General features: G+C 37.9%; 1 protein-coding gene across 2 annotated transcripts in view; it reads left to right on the top strand.

Annotated features, from left to right (window-relative positions):
* Nucleotides 1-19,662, top strand: part of LOC126183187 (monocarboxylate transporter 10) — a 422,090-nt gene extending 402,428 nt beyond the window's left edge. The window contains exons 7-8 of one of the 2 annotated variants that reach the window (XR_007536702.1): nt 13,517-13,678; nt 13,943-14,076. Coding sequence is in view for 1 of the 2 variants with exons in the window: in XM_049924922.1 (XP_049780879.1) it covers nt 13,943-14,073 (131 nt within the window). In the remaining variant the exon portion in view is untranslated. Of the gene's footprint in view, nt 1-13,516; nt 13,679-13,942 lie in introns of both variants that reach the window. The other variant, XM_049924922.1, reaches the window with a different exon arrangement.
* Nucleotides 19,663-19,879: the final 217 nt, after the last annotated feature.

The raw sequence follows: 19,879 nt of genomic DNA, 5'->3' as shown, positions 1-19,879 counted from the left end.
CCTAAAGTAACCTTGATTATCCAGAAAGTAAGAGGTGATGGGTTCATTTATACTGCCGAGTTCGAGAAGTTAATTTTTATTAATTATATTTTCGAATTATAGAAACTGCATATGAGTGTGACATTTGAAACCAATCTCGAATGAAAGAAATAAGAAAACCAGCGTAAGAACTATAGCTGAAGTATATTAGTACACTTCAAAACAATTTCTTTTTAGAAAATATATCTGATCTGAACTACAGCTGGACTGCTCATACTTAACCTTTAAAAAGTTATTACGAGCAATTTAATTTTTTTCTGTCACATACAAAAAAGCAACAATTTCTCCACTGTATTGGTAATTACCTCAGAGTCGCTTTCCTGGTTGTTTGTTGTTACCGTCAGCCAAATGGAGCAATGGCAGGTGGTCACCTGGATACATTTAATTATTGTACCAAGTGGTGTGTTGGTGACATGTACCATCGAATGGCTTCACATTAGAGTTGGCAGGCATTGTTGATGATTGTCTGTTTGCAGCTGTCGCTTTTGCTGTGGACGACCAAACCTCCAGTGTTAGCATCAATGTCTCCCACTGACTTTGACTGTTTGCGCTCTTGACCAGAGTCTTCAGTGACCTTCCAGCAGATGTGGAAATGCTTTTCATCAGTCCACACTAGAAGGATCTCGCAGGACGAATCCTCACATGTGATTTACCATCTTAGATTCTTTGTCTTGCCAATAAAGTTATAGCAACTTTCGGTGCACTTGTTTAAGCCCTCATTTTCCACTCTAAAAATGCATACTTGCCAAGATTATTTCTTCTAAAAACATTCCAATTGTGAGTGATGTTAGGTTGTCAATATCTGCATACCTCTGTGTCCTATTGGATCGTAAATCTTGTAAGGTCCGTAACACGTATCCTACATTGTACTATTAGGGGTCTCTCGCACAGATGAAACGAGCCACGGATCCCCATCCGGCCTCTTTGGCCCTTCAGTAACTCCTCAGAAGGCATCTATTGCGTCATTATCTGGGGAAACATTTCCTTCCGTTTCTCCAGGGCACTCCACAGACAGATACATTACGCCTAAGTCTTCCTAATGGTGTAAAAGTGTATGCCATACTGTATCTGGTTTGTGCTGATAGAGATGGCGCAAACCTGATGCAATAAGATTGAATTTCTTGTACGTGAAATACTTAAGTATGATAAGAATTAGAGACTAAATAAGTAATTCAATTCTCATTTTTATTGGAGAAAAAAGAAGTTGTAAAAGAACATTCAGTGCACACTACCTAGGTCATCTTAAGGAAGTCAACATGGTACGAAGGTAGACTGCTGTGAATGGGAAAGACATTCACTGAAGCAGTGTGTGCAGGTGATGGTGATGAAGGCAACAAATGGCAGTTTGCGAGGTCCCGGCAGCATGCACTGAACATCAAGTCAACGTGAACTATATCAGGTTTTTCCATGCTGTCATTTTTATAGTCTATCGAAGCAGGACGAGTTAACAGTGAAATTGAAAGCAGATGTAGAATGTGGGCCTCACAGACTTATCTGCTGCGTAAAGCAGAATATACAGTTGGCATTGTATGCAAGGAAATGTACTGTAATTTTAGTGCATATTGTTAATTCCACACGAGTCTTCGCAGCAGACAATATGTGTTCACTCGATGACATCGTCAGATACGGTTGCTGCAAATATGGGAGCGTGATTGTCGATATGAGGAGCAACATGTTGAAGTCGCTTGTTCAGGTGAGTAATGCCTTAGGTTGCATTTCATCATTTGTCTTCCCTGGGTTTGCTATCTTCCGAGAGAAAGAACCTTCGGAATGCACACAAGCTAGATTACAGCAGCATCGTACTCAAAGGACATTCATGTGAGCCTCCCAGCGCTCTATGGTTGTTGCGACAGAACACCGTGCAAGGTGTGGATGATGTTAATATTATTGTTGTTGATTTGTGTCTCTCGACGACAGGATATTCCATTTTCTAGCAGGTCGAGGAACGTGTGAAGGCGTTACCTAAGGACTTGCAGAATAAATGACATCTGTTTTCCTGAGGAGAGAGAACTGTTAGATGGATTCACAACTATCTCCTCCTTCATTAGCACTGTAGTTGTTGCTTTAAAGGACCCCATATTGGTAAACGATTATACTGTGACGCTCCTGACCTACCAGTCACTTTAATGCTAGCTGAGAACTACACTGGTGAAGGTGTACCGACTGAGAACAGACGCCATGAAGGAGGTACTGCTAAAAGTGAGCTGTGTGCATTAAGACAAACAAATGCATTATTAATTTGTATTTTACGTGCAACACAGAAATTAAACAATTAGCCAATACAGCTAAGGATAACTAGCCCTAAGTGGGTGATAAATTGTATGTTAATTGTTCTATGTGGGCCCAAGAATTGAATTGCATTTATACATTAGAAATGTTCATGGAGCAGTTGAGTGAGGTGTGGCACCGATGAGAAGCAGGAGTCCCCTGACAACTGCAACAGGGTCAGTCGGCTGACTGAGAACCGAGGGAGACACTTGTGATCTTTGTAGAGGATAGACTTGGCCACGTGAAAATCCTCATAACGGTGTCAGAGGATGCTCCACTAAGCTTTTCGCTGTGATACCCGATCCTCAGCGAGAGCATTAGTACACTAACGAATGATGCGATGGTACACTCAGCAGATCAGCTATCAACACTGTAAGAAAAATAATAATTTTTTTTGTGTTTGTAGCCCCTTTTGATTGTTCGATCTTCCCTCTTCTGTACCTTCTAGGTCAACAACTGTCTTCCCTTTTTGTACCATTATCCAAAAGTAATGTATAATTTCGCCAGTAGTAGAAGCTGTTACTGCTCGTTAAGATTTCTCACTTCCTCCCTGTTACTTGTGAATCTCTTGTGTTCGCACAATTTGTTAGTTTCATCTGGGCGTCCAAAATCTCCTCCCTGCATGGTTTCCATCGGTTACCTGGTGCATCTATTGTCTTGTACAGAAGATACGGGCTGCGTCCTGTGCCAGACGAGAATTGCATTTTACTTTGTATGCTTCCTAATGTGGGGAGGTACTGATAGCTGCCTTGCTGTAAATGGGTGTCACAATACAAGGCAAGCGTGACACACGCATTGCAGATCTCTCATGTTGATCCCCATTACCAGTATTTGATGTAATGGAACTGAAGACTGCACCACAACATTGTTCTGTTTCTTCTCTGTATCCTTTCATATTAGAGGAAGCGATATGTTCGCCAGTACTCTGTCATTTGAGACAGCGGTGCACACCTCAACTACTGACTCTCAGCTTCACATGTGTCAGGATCATAAAAGTACTCTATAGTTGCCGATTATTAAGAACAATGCTTCTTGTTTTATTTCTGAGCACTGTTTGTCTATAACGTATTCATGGAATGCATGATACATGCTTACTCATCTTTCCTTTCGCAAGTGAATTGTACTATATGAAATTATCCGTTTCACAGTGCAGGCCAGAAGTCTACCTTCTTTTCAGCTTCCTTGACATAATTTAAAAAAAGTTAAGATTTAATACATTATCATAACATTTTAACCTGTTTCCGCCATATGTCTGAGAAAAAAGTTTATGATTAATGCTAGCTGGGTGTGCAGCATTTTACAAGGAAATGTATGTAAATAAACTGATTAATCTACGTTAGGTTTTTAGTTAACTCACATTCGGCTGCCACCGTTTCTGTAGCTGGACTGTTGCTATGGTGTTGGCTGCAGGACATGGGGGTTTGACGCTTTCGTTGTTAATGCATTTGGCCCCTGCGAGGTGCTGTAGTCGAGGTTTGGTGTGAAGGACAGCTTCTTATGCAAGCTGTCACTCCTATTCGACGAGTGAGGGTACCCAGTATCGTGGGCTACAAACATATTCCTAGACAGTTCTCTAGTTTGGCTTCGGAACGATATTCTAGACGGCACTTTTAAGCATGTGGAATAATATTCGGTATTAATTGTGGCATCTTGCTTTAAACTTGACGTTGTTTGACATCTTCATGTTTCTTACAGTTCTTTGCCATTAGGCAATTTCCATGTGATTCCCTTGGGTGGCGGGAAAGCATTATGGCTCCACTCCATACTATGTGGCTTAGTGTCTCGAGTAAGGCAATGTGACTGTGTTTCATTACAGGTGACAATTGCTTAAAGTAAAAAGTTACCTCAGTAGAGAAGATATTCACCAACTTTCTTACTTGTTTACTTCTGCTGCCAGGACATCCACCATCAGCGCAGTTTGAGGAAGAACAGATAGTTTTTGAGACGATCAGTTGTGAATATGGGCATTTGAATTGGAATCTAATGCACGGTTTGCTACTCGATGATCGCAAAGATGAATTAATGATTACGCTCCATACTGTGAATACATCGTCTCGTGGCTATATGAGATCAGAAAATCTTCTCGGGTTTCCCGCTACATCATGTGTTAAATCCTCACTAGCTTTCAGCCGAATTGTTCTCGGCCAGAGTCAAGTGATAAGTCACTGCCGTGTCAAAGAAGGCTGACGGCTGTGACGTCGTTGGTGATCAGTTTGTCACCAAATAAGCCATTACTTTACTGGCTGCACTCGCTTCGATCTCCCAGTGCCACATTCTACCCTGTTCTAAACTGCAGACCAGAGTACACTTTCTTTATTGAGGACGTTATCCGAGATTTTAATTTCAATCAGTCCTGTTATTACGTTACCCCAGAAACCGTTCAGGCTCCTAATGATCGATGTGTCACGGAATACATTTGGTGCCCTTTTCTAAAGCATCTTCTGTCACGGGTGATTTATCGGAATAGCATAGGCTTAAATCAACAGTGTGCACCATTTGCTTGGCATTACAGCAGCCACACTCATAAAGTATCTTAGATACGGCCGGAATTCTGAGTTCTATATATTCCTTGACAAGTCTCATGAATTGACGTATTTTTTCTGGGAACCTGGAAACTGATTTAATGTTATTTCTGTTCAGACGACGGCTAATATTCTCTGTCACTGAGTGACGAAAGGGGAAAAAATGGAATCTTTCTCTTTTCGTCGGTGATGATTTGATTGCGCTTCTCACTAGAAATGGCGTGCAAAATCTGGCGGTGATTGTAGCCATTTGAACAGATGACGTGTTAGTAGGTGGGTGAGGCTTGTGGCAGATTTTCGGAATCTGAGACGGCCTTAGATGGCGACTGAACACCAGTAACTTCATAGCTGATAGCACGGCTGTATAATGACGAGGCCATCGACGACAGCCGGCCGGAGTGGCCGAGCGATTCTAGGCGCTACAGTCTGGAACCGCGCGACCGCTACGGTCGCAGGTTCGAATCCTGCCTCGGGCATGGATGTGTGTGATGTTCTTAGGTTAGTTAGGTTTAAGTAGTTCTAGGTTGTAGGGGACTGATGACCTCAGAAGTTAAGTCCCATAGTGCTCAGAGTCATTTCGAACCATCGACGACAAGCCTGTCACGTGCCACCTGACAATAGCTGACCAAAACTGAAAGCTCGCGGTAATTTAATCACTTGACGGGGCTGGGAGGCCGACAAGATTTTATTAGCTTTCGATACTATTATCCTGAACATACGTGCGTAAGTCATTTGTCTCAATTTTATGATTTTTACGAAACTACACTGCTGGCCATCAAAACTGCAAACTACTAAATTTTACTTATTGTTCGTTTGCAGTATAGTAAAGACAACATATTAAATGTATATGTGATTTGGGTGTATAAAGAGTGCAAAAATTTAGTACACAGAGCTGCCTCCTCTGGAAGTAACAACGGCTCTAGCCCTTCTGGGCATCGAGTCGAAATGGGTTTGGATACCAGTTAGTTTCATTTCAGAGTATGCTGATACAATACCTCCATAATTAGCAACCACATACAACCGCTCGCTCGTGGAAAGATCCGTACCTAAAGACTGGAATGTTGCACATGTCACATCAATACCCAAACAAGGAAATAACAATAAGCTGATAAATTACAGACCCACATTACTAATGTCGGTTTGCAGACATTTTTGGAACATATGCTGTGTTCGAGCATCATGAAACACCTCGAAAAAAACTGATTTATTGACAAACAGCCGACACGGATTCAGAAAGTATCGTTCTTGTGAAACACAGCTAGCTCTTTATTTTCACGAAGACACGAGTGGTATCGACAGGTGGTCAAACTGATCCCATATTTTTAGATTTCCAGAAACGTTTTCACACCGTTCCTCGCAAGCGACTTTTAATCAGAATGCGCGCATATAGAGCATCGTCGCAGATGTGCGATAGGGTTCGTGATTTCCTATCATAAAGGCCACAGTACGTAGTAACTGACGAAAAGTCGTCGAGTAAAACAGGTGAAATATCTGGCGTTCCTCAAGGAAGTATCTGCTGTTCCTAATTTACATGAACGATTTGGGAGACAATCTGAACAGCCGTCTTTCATTGTTTGCAGACGGTACTGTCATTTACTGTCTTTCAAAGCCAACGGATGATGAAAACCAATTGCGGAAACATTTGGAAGAGTTATCTGTATGGGACGAAAAGTAGCAATTAACTCTAAATAATGAAATGCGTGTGGTCATCCACATGAGTACTGAAAGGAATCCACCGATTTCGGTTGTACGATAAAGCACAAAAATCTATAGGCTGTGAATTCAGCTAAATACTTAGGTATTATAATTACAAATAGCGTAAATTGGAACTGTTAAATACATAATATAGTTGGGACAGCGAACGAAAGACTGCGATTTACTGGCAGAACACTTAGAAGATGCAACACATATACTAAAGAAACTACATACACTACACTACACTACCGTGTTATTCTCGAGTACTGCAGTGTGGTATGGGATCCGTATCACATAGCATTAACGGAGGACATGGAAAAGGTTTAAAGAACGGCAGCTCGTTTTGTATCAAATGCCAGACTGGCTGTTATCTGAGGTACGGATTTCACCTTGTAGCGCTTGCGAGCTACGTTCCTTAATTATCGCGTTGTAGGCAGCCCGCAACACATTTCGATAGCCGAGTTGTTGTGGCAGTCTTTAGCGTCTGAATCTGGGCGGGTACTGGAAAACTGAGACTTCCAGTGCATATCCGAAGGCCAACTACGTGGATTTTCCACATTAGTACTCGAGTGCCTGTATGTATTTGCAAGCGCAGTTCTTCATTTATTGCGCTTTACGCTTTTAAGCAATCCCGCACTCATAAACACGGTAGTAATGCCAATGATGGACTTACTTAAAGCAGGTAAGAACTCCATCCTAAAAAAATGTAGAAGAGATACACTTAAGCGGGTGACATAAACATTTATGGGCTTGATTTTTTATCCTTTACGGTGTTTTTACAAAATATCGCGAGAAGAATCGATCAGCTCTAAACCTTTTGATACTTAGAACATGAGGAGGATTAATATTTTCTTTGATCTTCAATCTTACAACTAATTTTTTTGAAAAAAGAGCACAGCACATGAAGTTAACTGATGATAGATTCAAATATCTGCATAATTAAACTGTAAATGATTCACTTAATTTCTCATTTCATATTTCTCCAGTGGAGATTGACCTAGTCATTTTGACGTGGCTTTATGTGTTGCGGAACGAAGCTGCACTCTTCCTGCTGTTAGGCCAATAGCCCTGTCACGGGCTTGCACCGCCTACTTTCCCTCTTTGAAGCTTGGCCTTCAGCGTATCACCACAGATTTTGTTATAACAAATCGTTTGCTCGGCAGTCACTTAAAAAAAAAAAAAACCAAAACGGTGGCCACTCGCTCCAGCAAGAGCCAACCAATGTTGTATGCACCATTTCGCACTGCCTAGTCGTTTCTGGGGAAGTTAGGTACTGGACAGAGTTAGTCGGAGTTGTGCAGTGCTTGAGTGGCAAAGCATAAGCAGTGCCGGAGATATCGCTAAGACTGCAGTGGCCCGCACAGTACAGGACGTGGGCACTTGTCCTTCGCTAAGATTCATTGTTCTAGTTACACTCTTTGTTTGGTAATATAGGGGAAGGCCATTCAGCGAAACTACAGTATCCTGGATTAGTCCTCAGTTACAATCCCAAGAAGTTATCACCAGCAGTGCAAAATATGAAATTTGCATATATTTTGTCACAGGAAATTTTATCAAAATTTATATAGTAAAATATCTTTGCAATGAAATTGAATTACGATGTCTCAATACTAGTAAAATGGAAAGGTTAGAACGATTATGTATGTTTCCCGTTTAATTTATGTAACCAATAACTTGAAGAAATACTTGTATCTAGTTACAATGCTTTAATGTTTTCTTCCAGACAGCAAATTCTAAGGTAAGTTATCCATGCACTATCCTGCTTTTCTGCTTTAATAATTATATACGGCAGACAGTCTTGCATAGATTTTAGAGCAATTTTCAAGAAAATGACTTGAATGTAAACCCGTAGGAAGAGGAATTCACTGGAAAACATGGTTTTTACTACTTAATGAAACATAATGCCATTCCATATTTCCATTCCATATAACTGTAATTCCATATTTGTTAGCGTCCTTGTAAGAGATTTCCTAGGTACATTATGCATTTATAGCTCAACACATAATTTAGCTTCTAAAAGTAAAAACACCACATAAAACAATAATTTCTGTACATACAGAAAGAGTTGCAATCCCATAATAACATTGTATACTACATTAATTAAAAGATGAATAGTTTAACTTCTCATTAGTTTTATAACTAGAGACAAAAGAAAAAAAGGACAGGCAAGTTGACAGTTTCGACGGGCCACACAGTTCTCCTGACTTGGAACCTTCATTCGAGACATCAGACATCCATTTTCTCCTTCAGTAACTCAGTTTGGGATTGTGTGTGGATGCGTGGGTGGTTTCCGTTTAATGTGGTGTGTGTGTGTAAGAAAGAGAGAGACAGGGGCCATGTATGCCTTCGTTATTTGCTTGATATCACCATCGTTATAGCTACAAGGAACAGGTTGTTTCCAGGTCATTTCGTCAAATGTGTAGGGGAACGACTTTTGTTAGAGATGAATGTTCGCTAACGGTTCCCGGCGGTGCTAGACATCCTTTAGTATTCGCCGGCCCTGGGGCGATGAGATTTTACTGAACTTGGCAGGGTCTCCTAACCAGGTGTGCTGCGTAATGCTTATCTCGGTAAATTGCTAGAGTGATTTTCCACAAGTAAATCTTAAGAACGATTGCCTCTAAGAGGAGAAATACATCAGGAACTTTAATTGACTCGGACTTTCAAGTAGGGCAGATGAATGGATTATAAGAAACACACAATTCTCAGAATGCCTACGCTCTGACGCCTCTCAGGGGCATAACCAATACACAAGGACGCCTGTGTCGCCAGGAACCAACAGCAGACAGTTTTGCTCTAGCAAATCTTGCTTCCCACGATGCGATTTATCACCCCTAGATATTTGATGCAAGGTCTTTCATACACCGCGGATGACTGAGTAGTTTCTGGAAATGCATTTGAGACGCAAGACATTTACGCCTGTGAAATCTCTCCTGTAGATACTAATTTCGTTTATGCTATTAATATTTCGAGAGGCGGTCAAAAGACTAAGATTTCTTGATAGCTTCACATATATAGAGTAATATAAAGGTGCGATCAAGGTCTGGGGACACGTTTAGACAGGCCACACAGAAGAGTCAAATATCTTATTTCGTCATGGGTCCGGAAATCCTTTAGTTCCTTGTTAGAACTCATTTTACACTACAATTCATGCTACGTTTACCAGGGCAAACATACAGGAACAGAACATACCTGTGTACCACATCAAGGTGTGTCTAGCCGGCCGGAGTGGCCAGGCGGTTCTAGGCGCTTCAGTCCGGAACCGCGTGACCCCTACGGTTGCAGGTTCGAATCCTGCCTCGGGCATGGATGTGTGTGATGTCCTTAGGTTAGTTAGCTTTAAGTAGTTCTAAGTTCTAGGGGACTGATGACCTCAGATGTTAAGTCCTATAGTGCTCAGAGCCATTTGAACCAAGGTGTGTCTAACATGAAGTATTCAGACTGTCTTCTTGGTTACGTGTATTTAACTTGCAATTGTTAGGTTCGCCGCCAATGTTTTCTGTTCCGTTTCACCGAAGATACTGTTGGCACGTGACTAACGTCATTGCCTTACTCACAAGTAGCATGCATCGACGACTTCCTCTCTACTTCTTCAACCTTTTAATTTCACTTGCGTTCCAGAAGAAGTAAATCCCGGTACCTCTTCTTCAGACTCTGAAATTAGCATTACCTACATTCTTTCGTAATTACTTCTCTCGTCCCGCTCGTTCTCTAAATAACAACTTCTCAGGCTTCTCTAAATTAATTTTGGACATCTCTCTGTAGAATTAATATCATTGCATTATCGATCTCTTGTACTATCCTCCTATACTTAGTGCATTTCAGTATGAAATGCTATTAAATTAAGGGTAAACAAAGGATTGTCTCAATGTGCCATTGCATTGGGTTTGGCACGCCACATATCAGCTTCGGCTTGTACTTAGTATTTCTGCCAGTCACAGTACTTTATGTTTCTGAAAATGTCAACAGAAGAACAGGCTCAATATTGCCATGGTTACATTGGGAACATTGAAATTCTTTAAGTTCTCGAAGTACAGTATATGGAACATTAATTCACTTTAATAAGAATGGATATATTCACCTTTATCGTGCAATGTGTAACATCTGTTGCCCCATGGGACTTTGTTGATTGCATACTGTGTTTACAGAAGAGATGGTTTGGGATGTTAATGTATTTACTATGTTATTAGGATTGTGTTGTTTGTGTTATATAACTTGTTTTTTTCTAAAAACATTATATGATACTAGTTTACTTACGAAAATAGCATTACATTGTTCTTCATCTGAGTCCTCTCAGGTAATGAGAGCGTAATTAGACCCGACTTGTACTTATGTCAAAAAGTTCCTCTGAAATGAGACTTTGATTGGTGTATTAAGTCATAAAATTAGAAACAGAACTGTAAGCAGTGAGATGTAGTAAGAAAATAACCATTTGTTTTAAGCAAATTTCGGTACACAATACATACCGCAGTACTACAAAATAATGTTACAATTTTTTTAAAAATTTTGATAGCACGAGATGAAAGACATTTGTGTCTCACTAATACCCTGTCACAACTGTCACAAGTACTTTGGTTATTCTGTATATTAATTGCTATATTGCAGTAATTATGTGATTCGCATAATTCAAAACACTTTTACACAGTGTTTATTAGAAAAAGGAATGAACAGAAATGGAAAACGTGGATCAGAAAAGGTGTGTTGTTACGTAACGCTCAATATTGGTCATGGAAGTATTGTGAGGGGACGTTAACTAAGGGAAATGCAATTAGAAGCAGGCAGAAGCCTTTCTTCCAGAAAAATGAAACAAAGTATTACACATTGATAACCACAAAACCATCGTTATTGAAGAAAACCTATTACGTTTCTTCAGGATGACCAAGAGTAAAAGTGAGCCATATTGAAACTGCCAAATGTCACCAAGAAAGAATCTAGACACTAAGAATGACAGATGACGTACACTGCCACATAAAGTATTCCTCAAGGCTTATGTAGCAAAAAGTATGAAACTTTTAATTAAAATTTAAATCAATTTATAAGTGGCAAAATAATGCAGTTATAAGAAACATGGATTGGGTATGTCACTTATGAACATGTTCTGTAGGTATGAAGTGCAATATCTTCACATGCCATCCACTTTGCCTGTTAAAACAAACTGTTTGGAGTGATATTGAGCTACGTTACTTTAATAGGTACACAAATGTGGTTTTTATCTTATGGTCATAAATTATCTGGCATACTCATCAGATCAAATATAAACACTCCTTGTTTTATGTGCTGGTGAATTACTACCCAAAAATTTAGGTGTTTGAGCTGATGCTATCAAACTATCTTCGAATATGAGCTACTATCAATTGAGCCATACAACATATGGCTCGAGATGCCACATTACAGATGCACAAACTCACATCCAGCCCCAAATGCACTATTGTAAACTAGGTTTCGTGTCATCTTTGCTTCATTTTAAGTGGACTGTAAAATAATAAGTACCATGACATCTCATGAGAACTCATGCCTCCAGGCCTTTGCAGACAAATGAACAACTTCATGGGGTCAGACGATACCTACATTGAGGTGTTGAATAAGACACTGTAGTAATTCTTCTGGTTCCAAATCCCATGCCAAGAGAGGTGGCATAACGCTAAAATATTGGGCATCAAATCATTGTCTGGTCATCTGCATGCAGCCTCTTTGTGATTTCCCTAAATTGCTTGAGCCAAAGGTGAGAATGGTTCCTTTGAAAAGGAAACGGCCAATTTTTCTTCATACCAGTGTACAATCTAAACTTGCTGTATGCCTTGGATGACCTCCTTGATCTTCCTTCCATCAAATGTAAAACTTGTCCCATTGCTCTCTCAGGTGTGCAAGTAGTACTCCGTCAATTATTCTGTTTACAACTGCTGTAGCTGGATGTTATTGCCTCTACTCACAATAATAATAAAGAGGATGATGTTTTGGTTTAGGGGGCACTCAAATGCATGGTCATCAGTGCTCATAAAAAGTCCGATGTTTTAATTTGTTTTTCACAGTCCAATTTAGCCACTGTTACAAGTGATGATGATGATGATGATGAAATGATGAGTACATCACAAACGCTTAGTCCCCGGGTAGAGAAAATCCCCAACCAGGCTGGGAATTTAACCCGGGACCCAGACATAGAAATGCTAGCCACTAGACCACAATCCATGGATGCGCACTATAATGCAGTAGCCAATGGGCACATTTTTACTACAAATTGTTGATGCTGATTCAGTTAGTGTAGTATTCCAACATAATTTGACACAATAGATCGAGGCTTGTTGAACACTCACTTATCTACGAGGATGAAACATCCAATAACTATAGAAAGCTTGGTTTGTCTTGACTGATTCTAAAACAAAATAAAACAAAATAAAAGACACTGATATGGTTTCTGACTTCTGAAATGTCAGTGTAGTTGGTCCTAGGTTTCACTAAACATTCAAAGTTAAGTTAGTTTAATCTGCGCAAAAGGAGAGGTGCTACAGAAGGTGTTATTGTATTTAAACTGCTTCAATTCTTAGAAATGATGGTATTGTGTAAGTCGTGTGTAATAAAATTTTTTACCAACTATTTTTTAATTATTTATTCTGTGTTAGTTATTAAATATTTCTCTTTCATAGATTACATGTTAAAACAAATAGTACACTTTGAACAGGTTTTTGTCAGTAAGACATAAAAATATGTTTTACAAAGTATTTGATACTGAAATAACATCAGGAAATAGTTACAGGACTAAATCCTTTATTAAAGATGCTTTGTAGACTTAAAGTACAGCTCATTTTTTCCTCTCATTCCCAAATTTTGATGTGTAATTCTTTCTCAGTGTAAATAAATCAAATTTTTCTCTTTGTCGTTTGTAAAATGTAATAAGGAGAGTTGCAATATTTAGATCTTGCTTGACATCTGAGAGTGCTAACATCTATTAACAGTCTGAGTATGTTTAAGCATTCACAAATTTACACTGGTGACAGCTTTGGATGCCTGATGAAAAAATTGCTGATATGTATCATGAAAAATTTCTGTGAGGCATTCATAATCATGCAGGACCTTACTCTTGTAACTCACAGTCAAGCCTGCTTACTGGCTCCTATTTATTAAAAAAAAAAAGACGTTTCCTTCTCTTTTATGGCTTGGTAAGTTTTCTTCATACCAGTTTCTGTTTTTTAATTTTTTAGAATAACTTTTACTTGCATGCTAAATTCAAAATAACAGTTGCCATCTATTTTTCATTATTTTTCTCAATAACATTTCAAATCCATTACCTAAATGCATGTTTCGTATCTTCTCAAATAGTAGGATATTTTAACCTGCACTAACTCCATTCAGGAGATGATAATTGAGAAAAATTTGGTGTTGCAAGTGAATTGTAACTGATTTTCCTGTAATTCTTTTTACAGTTGACAAACATATAAGTACTGGAAATGACTGTGATGATGACGATGTACTTGGGGAACTACCACACATAACCGAGGCAGAATCTCTTCTTGAGGAAGTGAACAGAGCGATGAATGGAAAAGTTGGAGTTTGACAGTGTTCTATGTAATGAAATGTAATTTTGTCTCTAAAGACTAAAAATAATCTACAGGGACTGATGTACAATTTTTACAGTAGTTTCCAACATACATTTTACAATAAAAGAAATATTAACTACAAATACAATTTGTAACTTTGTGAAACACACTTCATTCTCTTTCTTGTTCTCAATGGGATAAAGCTGAACATGACATGTTTATGCATTTCTTTTTATGTTTGCTTCTACTATGTATTTTCATGGGAAGAAGTAGTGTTTAGTGTTCATCTTATTTCAATTCCAGTAGAAGCATTTACTGAGTGAAACAATCGAGCGTGAAATCACTAGTGTCTTACTTATTGCACATGCATTTGTACTTACATAGTTATGTCAACAATTTTAAGCATTATTGTCACAAGCATTTCCAAAATTCGCTGTTTTTTTATATTCAGTTCATGATTAAGATCTGTAAAATATTTATTTGTAATCATTACAACTATTTATATTTTCTAATACAGCTTTAATTCCAAGAAGTGCAATTTTATTCGATAGTGAAGTTAGGTGATACACCAGTCTTTTTTGAATATTTAATTTCCATGTAATGGACTTTATATATTTCCATTTTGTTTTTCCTGAGTTAATTGTTATTTTTTCCTATATGATTCCGCACCTTCATAAATATGCATGAGTCCTTTTTTGCAACACTAGTCTAAGACCACAGGATATATGAGACCATAGTACTGATTTCCCAAATTTTTTATTGCTGTTATTTAGCTGGAGAACTCTATATGTATAAAATGCCAAATGTTCCTAGTATAACAGTGCCTGTTGTGATACTAGATTGTGACAATGATCTCCAAATTTGTGTTCTCCATATAACAGTTAAATTTCACATGTTTTTGTTTTACTGGAAAAATTACAAAAATTTTGTTAAAGCAGTTTTCTATTTCGAAGTAATTATGTGTGAGAAAGATACATATTCATGAAAGTTTTTTATGGCACTGTTTAATACAAGGGTGAATGACACTACCAGCTTGCTACAGGAAGTTGTAACCTTAAACAACTTACATATCTTTGACATATCTTTCAATTCAATCAGTGGTACCAATATCATGACAAATGTAAGAAATGTACAATTTTCAAAACAGTTTTAATTATCTTTATCAAAATGTTATTAACTCTTATGCCACTCCTTTTGTTAAGGGTTACCCATATGACCTTTACCTCCTTTAAGAAAATCCTGTATGTCTTAATAATTTATGAAACTGCTCTAGCTACTTTACTGGGAAATTTATTAATGGCTCTTTTCCTTTATTTGATTAAAAATTTCTGAATTTGGTTTTTGTTGAGCCGTAACGTATGAAACGTGTATCATCTCTCTGTACTTAAGTGTTTAAAATATCCTGTAGAGCAGCAACCATATATCTGCAAGTTCTATTGATTTTTGACTATTATGCAAAAAACAATTTAAAACTATTTTAAGAAGGAATGAAGTGTAAATTGCTTTAGTAACTCAATTTAACATAGGCCTCATGCATTACAAAGATGCTTAATATATCTTAAATGAGCATTTTGTTTACAAAAGAAATATTTTGGAACTTCAACAATAAATTTCGTAGGTTTACTGAAATAGATCAAACAACTCATCTGTCAGTACCATCATTACTTAACTCATAGAGGTCCTGGTATTTATCAAAAAATCTTACAAAAGGGAATACCAGCTGTGGGTAACACATATACCTACATATGAACATATCTGTAAGAAATACCTGCCACAATTATATTGATAAACCTATTCGATTTTATTCCATATTAAGACAATAATTGTTTGCTCAGCAGAAGTGTTATTATTTTGACGAATTATTATCCTGACAAGACGCAATTCCTAATAGAAATAATGTAGAAATTGAGAAGATGTACTTTTTTGAACCACAAGTTTCTGTTTTAGAGACAAAATAGGAATATTTTCACACAAATAAAAGAATAATAGCAGGTTACTCAGGACCTAGATCAAGAGCATGGATAGAGGAAAGTTTATGAAGATTGCCTAGTAATGCTCCTTGAATGGATTACAGGTAGTGGACCAGTGCCACAGCTTAAATGGCCTTCCCACATAGCATAAGTGTCTTTAATTTTCTGGAACATGAACTGGTCGTCATACACATCGTATCATCTCATCATATTTCTGCACCTAGCACCAGCCCTCCCTTTCAGTTTACTGTAAATGTTTAGTGTCTGATCCTTTTTCCCCATTTCTTATCCTTAATCAAGCTTCATTCTTCCTTTGTGACAGTTTTGCTTGCACACCATACCACATACGTCATCCTCAGACTCTCTGTCTCATATGCCCTCTCTCTTTCTTTCTTATGTCACCTCAACTTCTTTAGCCTCTGCTTCCAACACAGTTACCCCAACATCTATATACACCACCATCATTGTATCCCTTTGCTTCTGTTGTTTTATTCCATCTTCTGCCATCTGTAATGTGGCACTACCTCAGTAATGCTCCCTTATAATGTTACACTGCAAAACCTCATAGATGCCATTCCTCCACTATCCTTTATCCATGCATCTACATGATGTTTGTCATTTTTTATCCCTCAGCTCCTCTTCTCTAGCTGTTGTGAAGAAACTTGTGGTTAGAATATTATTATGCGTAAAAATTTACTGAGAAAGTTTTAACTGGCTTGTATTTTTTATTTGATTAAAAATTTCTGTAATAGATTTTTATTGCTCCATAATATTTATTTAAAGTATGTTATTGCATTTTTCGACATCTTTCCAGAAAGCAGTATGATGTAACACTGTGATTCATCAAATTAGTGTGACTGATTTTATACTGTTGACATTTTTGAGGCATTTTTCTTTGCAATTAAGGATGTTATATGTGATGATTAATATCATAAGATAAAAACATTATTTTTACTATTCTATAACGATATAGAAATTTTAAAGTTGTTTTTTGTCATTCTGATGAAGCATCTCAGTTCCGCCATTATTTAGCAATGTGGGGGTCATCATTTCATACTTGATTATCTTCTGTAAGATCAGTGGAGCAAATGAGTCTCTGCAAGGAACTGTCTTAAGTTACCACAAAAATATGCCAAAACAGCTGTGCACAAAGATTTTACTTCATAAATGTGAAAGAGAAGTTCTGACAGAATGTAAATTCAGAATTTAAATTCACCAAATAGCAGAAGTATTGAGTCGTTGACAGGCGTAATCAAAAAAGAATGAAAACTTGCTAACAATTTTAATAAACCTTTTTGGAACAGCAATAAAATTTTTTTTGAAAACTTGCTAGCTTTCAAAAGAAATACTATGACAAGCTAGGGTACAAAAAGCCACACACACACACACACACACACACACACACACACACACACACACCTGTGCCCCTCCACATTGTACCAGCTAAACACACAATGCTGAAGCTGCAGTTTGCAAATGGACTGGAAGGGAGAGGGGTAGGGTGTGAAACAGGCAGGAAGCAAGAAGTGAGGTTGTAGAAGAGTAGCTAGTTGCTCAGAGAGAGGTAAATGGTGTGCTGGAAAGGAATGTGGAGGGATAAGTGTCAGGTGTGTGGACTATGCATGTGACACACAGGCACTGGAGTCAGTGATTTGCAATGAACAATGAAGATTATGTGAATGTGTGGGTTGCGAAGGGGTAACAGGACAGAAGAAAGAGAAGCTGTTGGGTAGAGGGTGTGGGACCACTGAGTTAGTAAAGATTCAGGCCAGAGAGTTGTGGAAGCGAAAGATGCTTTGCAGGACAACTCTCACCTACATAGTTCAGCAAAGCTGGTGCTGGAGTGAAGGATGCAGATGGCGTAGTTTATGAAGCAGCCACTGAGCTCGAATACAGTATATGCTTCATAGCTCATGTCATCAGGATCCTTCTCTCCAGCACCGGCTTTTCTAAACTATGTAGAGTAGAGTTATCATTATGAAACATCCTTCTCTCTCATAACCCACATGATCTCAGTCTCTGATAACCCACTGTCCCCACACCCTCTAGCTAACAGTTATCTCTTCCTCTGTTCTCTCATCCATTCCCAGTCCTTTGTTTCATTTTCAATGTGTACTGCAGCTCATTGGCTCCAGTACTCATGTATCATATCCCAAGTCTGTGCATCCATCCCTCTCTCCTGCATTCATAGCTGGCACACCTTCTGCCTCCCTCCAAGCTGCTAACTACCCAGCCCTAACCTCTTAGCCTGGTTTTTGCCTCTTTCTTCCTCTACCTACCCCAGCTGACACATTGCCCATCCCACACTAGCCCACCTGCCAATTTGCAATCCTGGCATTGTGCATCTAGCATTCTGTCAAATGATTTCTTCCAAAAACTAGCAAGTTCTCATTGTCTTTTGTGTGTGACTATCACTGACTCAACAATTCTCTTATTTGGTCAGTGTTTTCCTTTACTTCTAAAAGATTTTATTTTTCTTTACTTCACATGTTTACCAATAGTTTAATGCATGCAAGATATGTTCATATGCAAAGTTACCAGTTGGTTGTTTTTGCATTGAATGTATCTCCATAGACAGGCTGCTGTTTTAGTTTCCCTTAGTTTTTGAACTATTCTGTATTTCAAAAAGAAAGGCTGTTTCTGTCCTACAAACTTGAGTACTAGCATTAATTTTGTGAAAAGTATTTTACATATCATTAGAAACATTTGGGCTATCAAATAAACATAACACATGGGAAGCTATGAGTATATTTGTAGTCTCACATTATGCCATATCTATTACTGATGTGGTTTCCTGCGTATTCCTTCATTTTGGTTCTGATAACTTGAGGGTATACAGTTTCCCAGTACAGAAGGAACAAGATTATAGTTTAGGAATAAAAATTTACCTTGTAACAAGGACTGATAAAAGATAAGGAACAGTTCATTTATGACTATAATTAAAATTCTAGAATTGATGAGCTTTCTATTTTACCTGTTAATTAAACAAGGCTTACATGTTCCAACATTACATGAATTTCATCACTGTTTGATTAGAGGATGATTGTGTATGAATAGTAGATGGACTGGACTCAGCACTTGGATGTTTAGCCACACCATTATGTTATTCTGTACATGTGGTTAATAATAGTTTATATTTTCTTAATAATCTGTCAAAGTGTATGTCATACATATACTTTTGTAAGCCACATGGTATAGATATATAAAAGAGCTCAAAACTGGTTATTACTACATTGTTGTATCTGCATTTAAATGAATGAATGTTACTATTTAGAGTCATTGTGCTGTTACAAAATATAGCACTTGTTGTTGCCAGAATGACGTAGTTTTTAAATACTTCATTTGAATTGAGAAATATACTCTGTTTTTAGGATTTAATGTTGATAATTTTGAATTAAGTTTGCAGCTACAGGGTTTAAGCTATAACACTTACTTTCCAAGTAACTAAGTTGCAACTTTCTTATAAAATTTAACTTAATGATATGAGGATAACAGTGTGTATCACTGCTTATGAGAATATGCTCAAATTTTTATAGACAAATGTTGTGGAACAACTTTTGCTGTTAATGTTCCTGTATTTAAAACAGACACACAGATGAAAGGAGATTAATAAAATTTTTCTATAAAAAAGTAATGAAATTTCATTATTTTAATTTAATATGCCTTATTCATAATAGTGTGATAGGACTGTCTTGCTGCTAAGGCATAAGCTCTCAGTATATGAAAATGTACCACAGATAATGTATCACAGAAATAATTTTCACATTCATCATCACCCACTTGCGACCTGCTAATGGATAAGGGCTTCTTTCAGACTTAAGAATTCCTGGCTATTTTTGTTCTTCTGTTTGTT

Source organism: Schistocerca cancellata, chromosome 4, assembly GCF_023864275.1.
Source record: "Schistocerca cancellata isolate TAMUIC-IGC-003103 chromosome 4, iqSchCanc2.1, whole genome shotgun sequence".
NCBI classification, from domain to species: Eukaryota; Metazoa; Arthropoda; class Insecta; order Orthoptera; family Acrididae; genus Schistocerca; species Schistocerca cancellata.
Note: the sequence above shows the minus strand (reverse complement) of the source record. Positions and strands in the feature narration are given on the sequence as shown.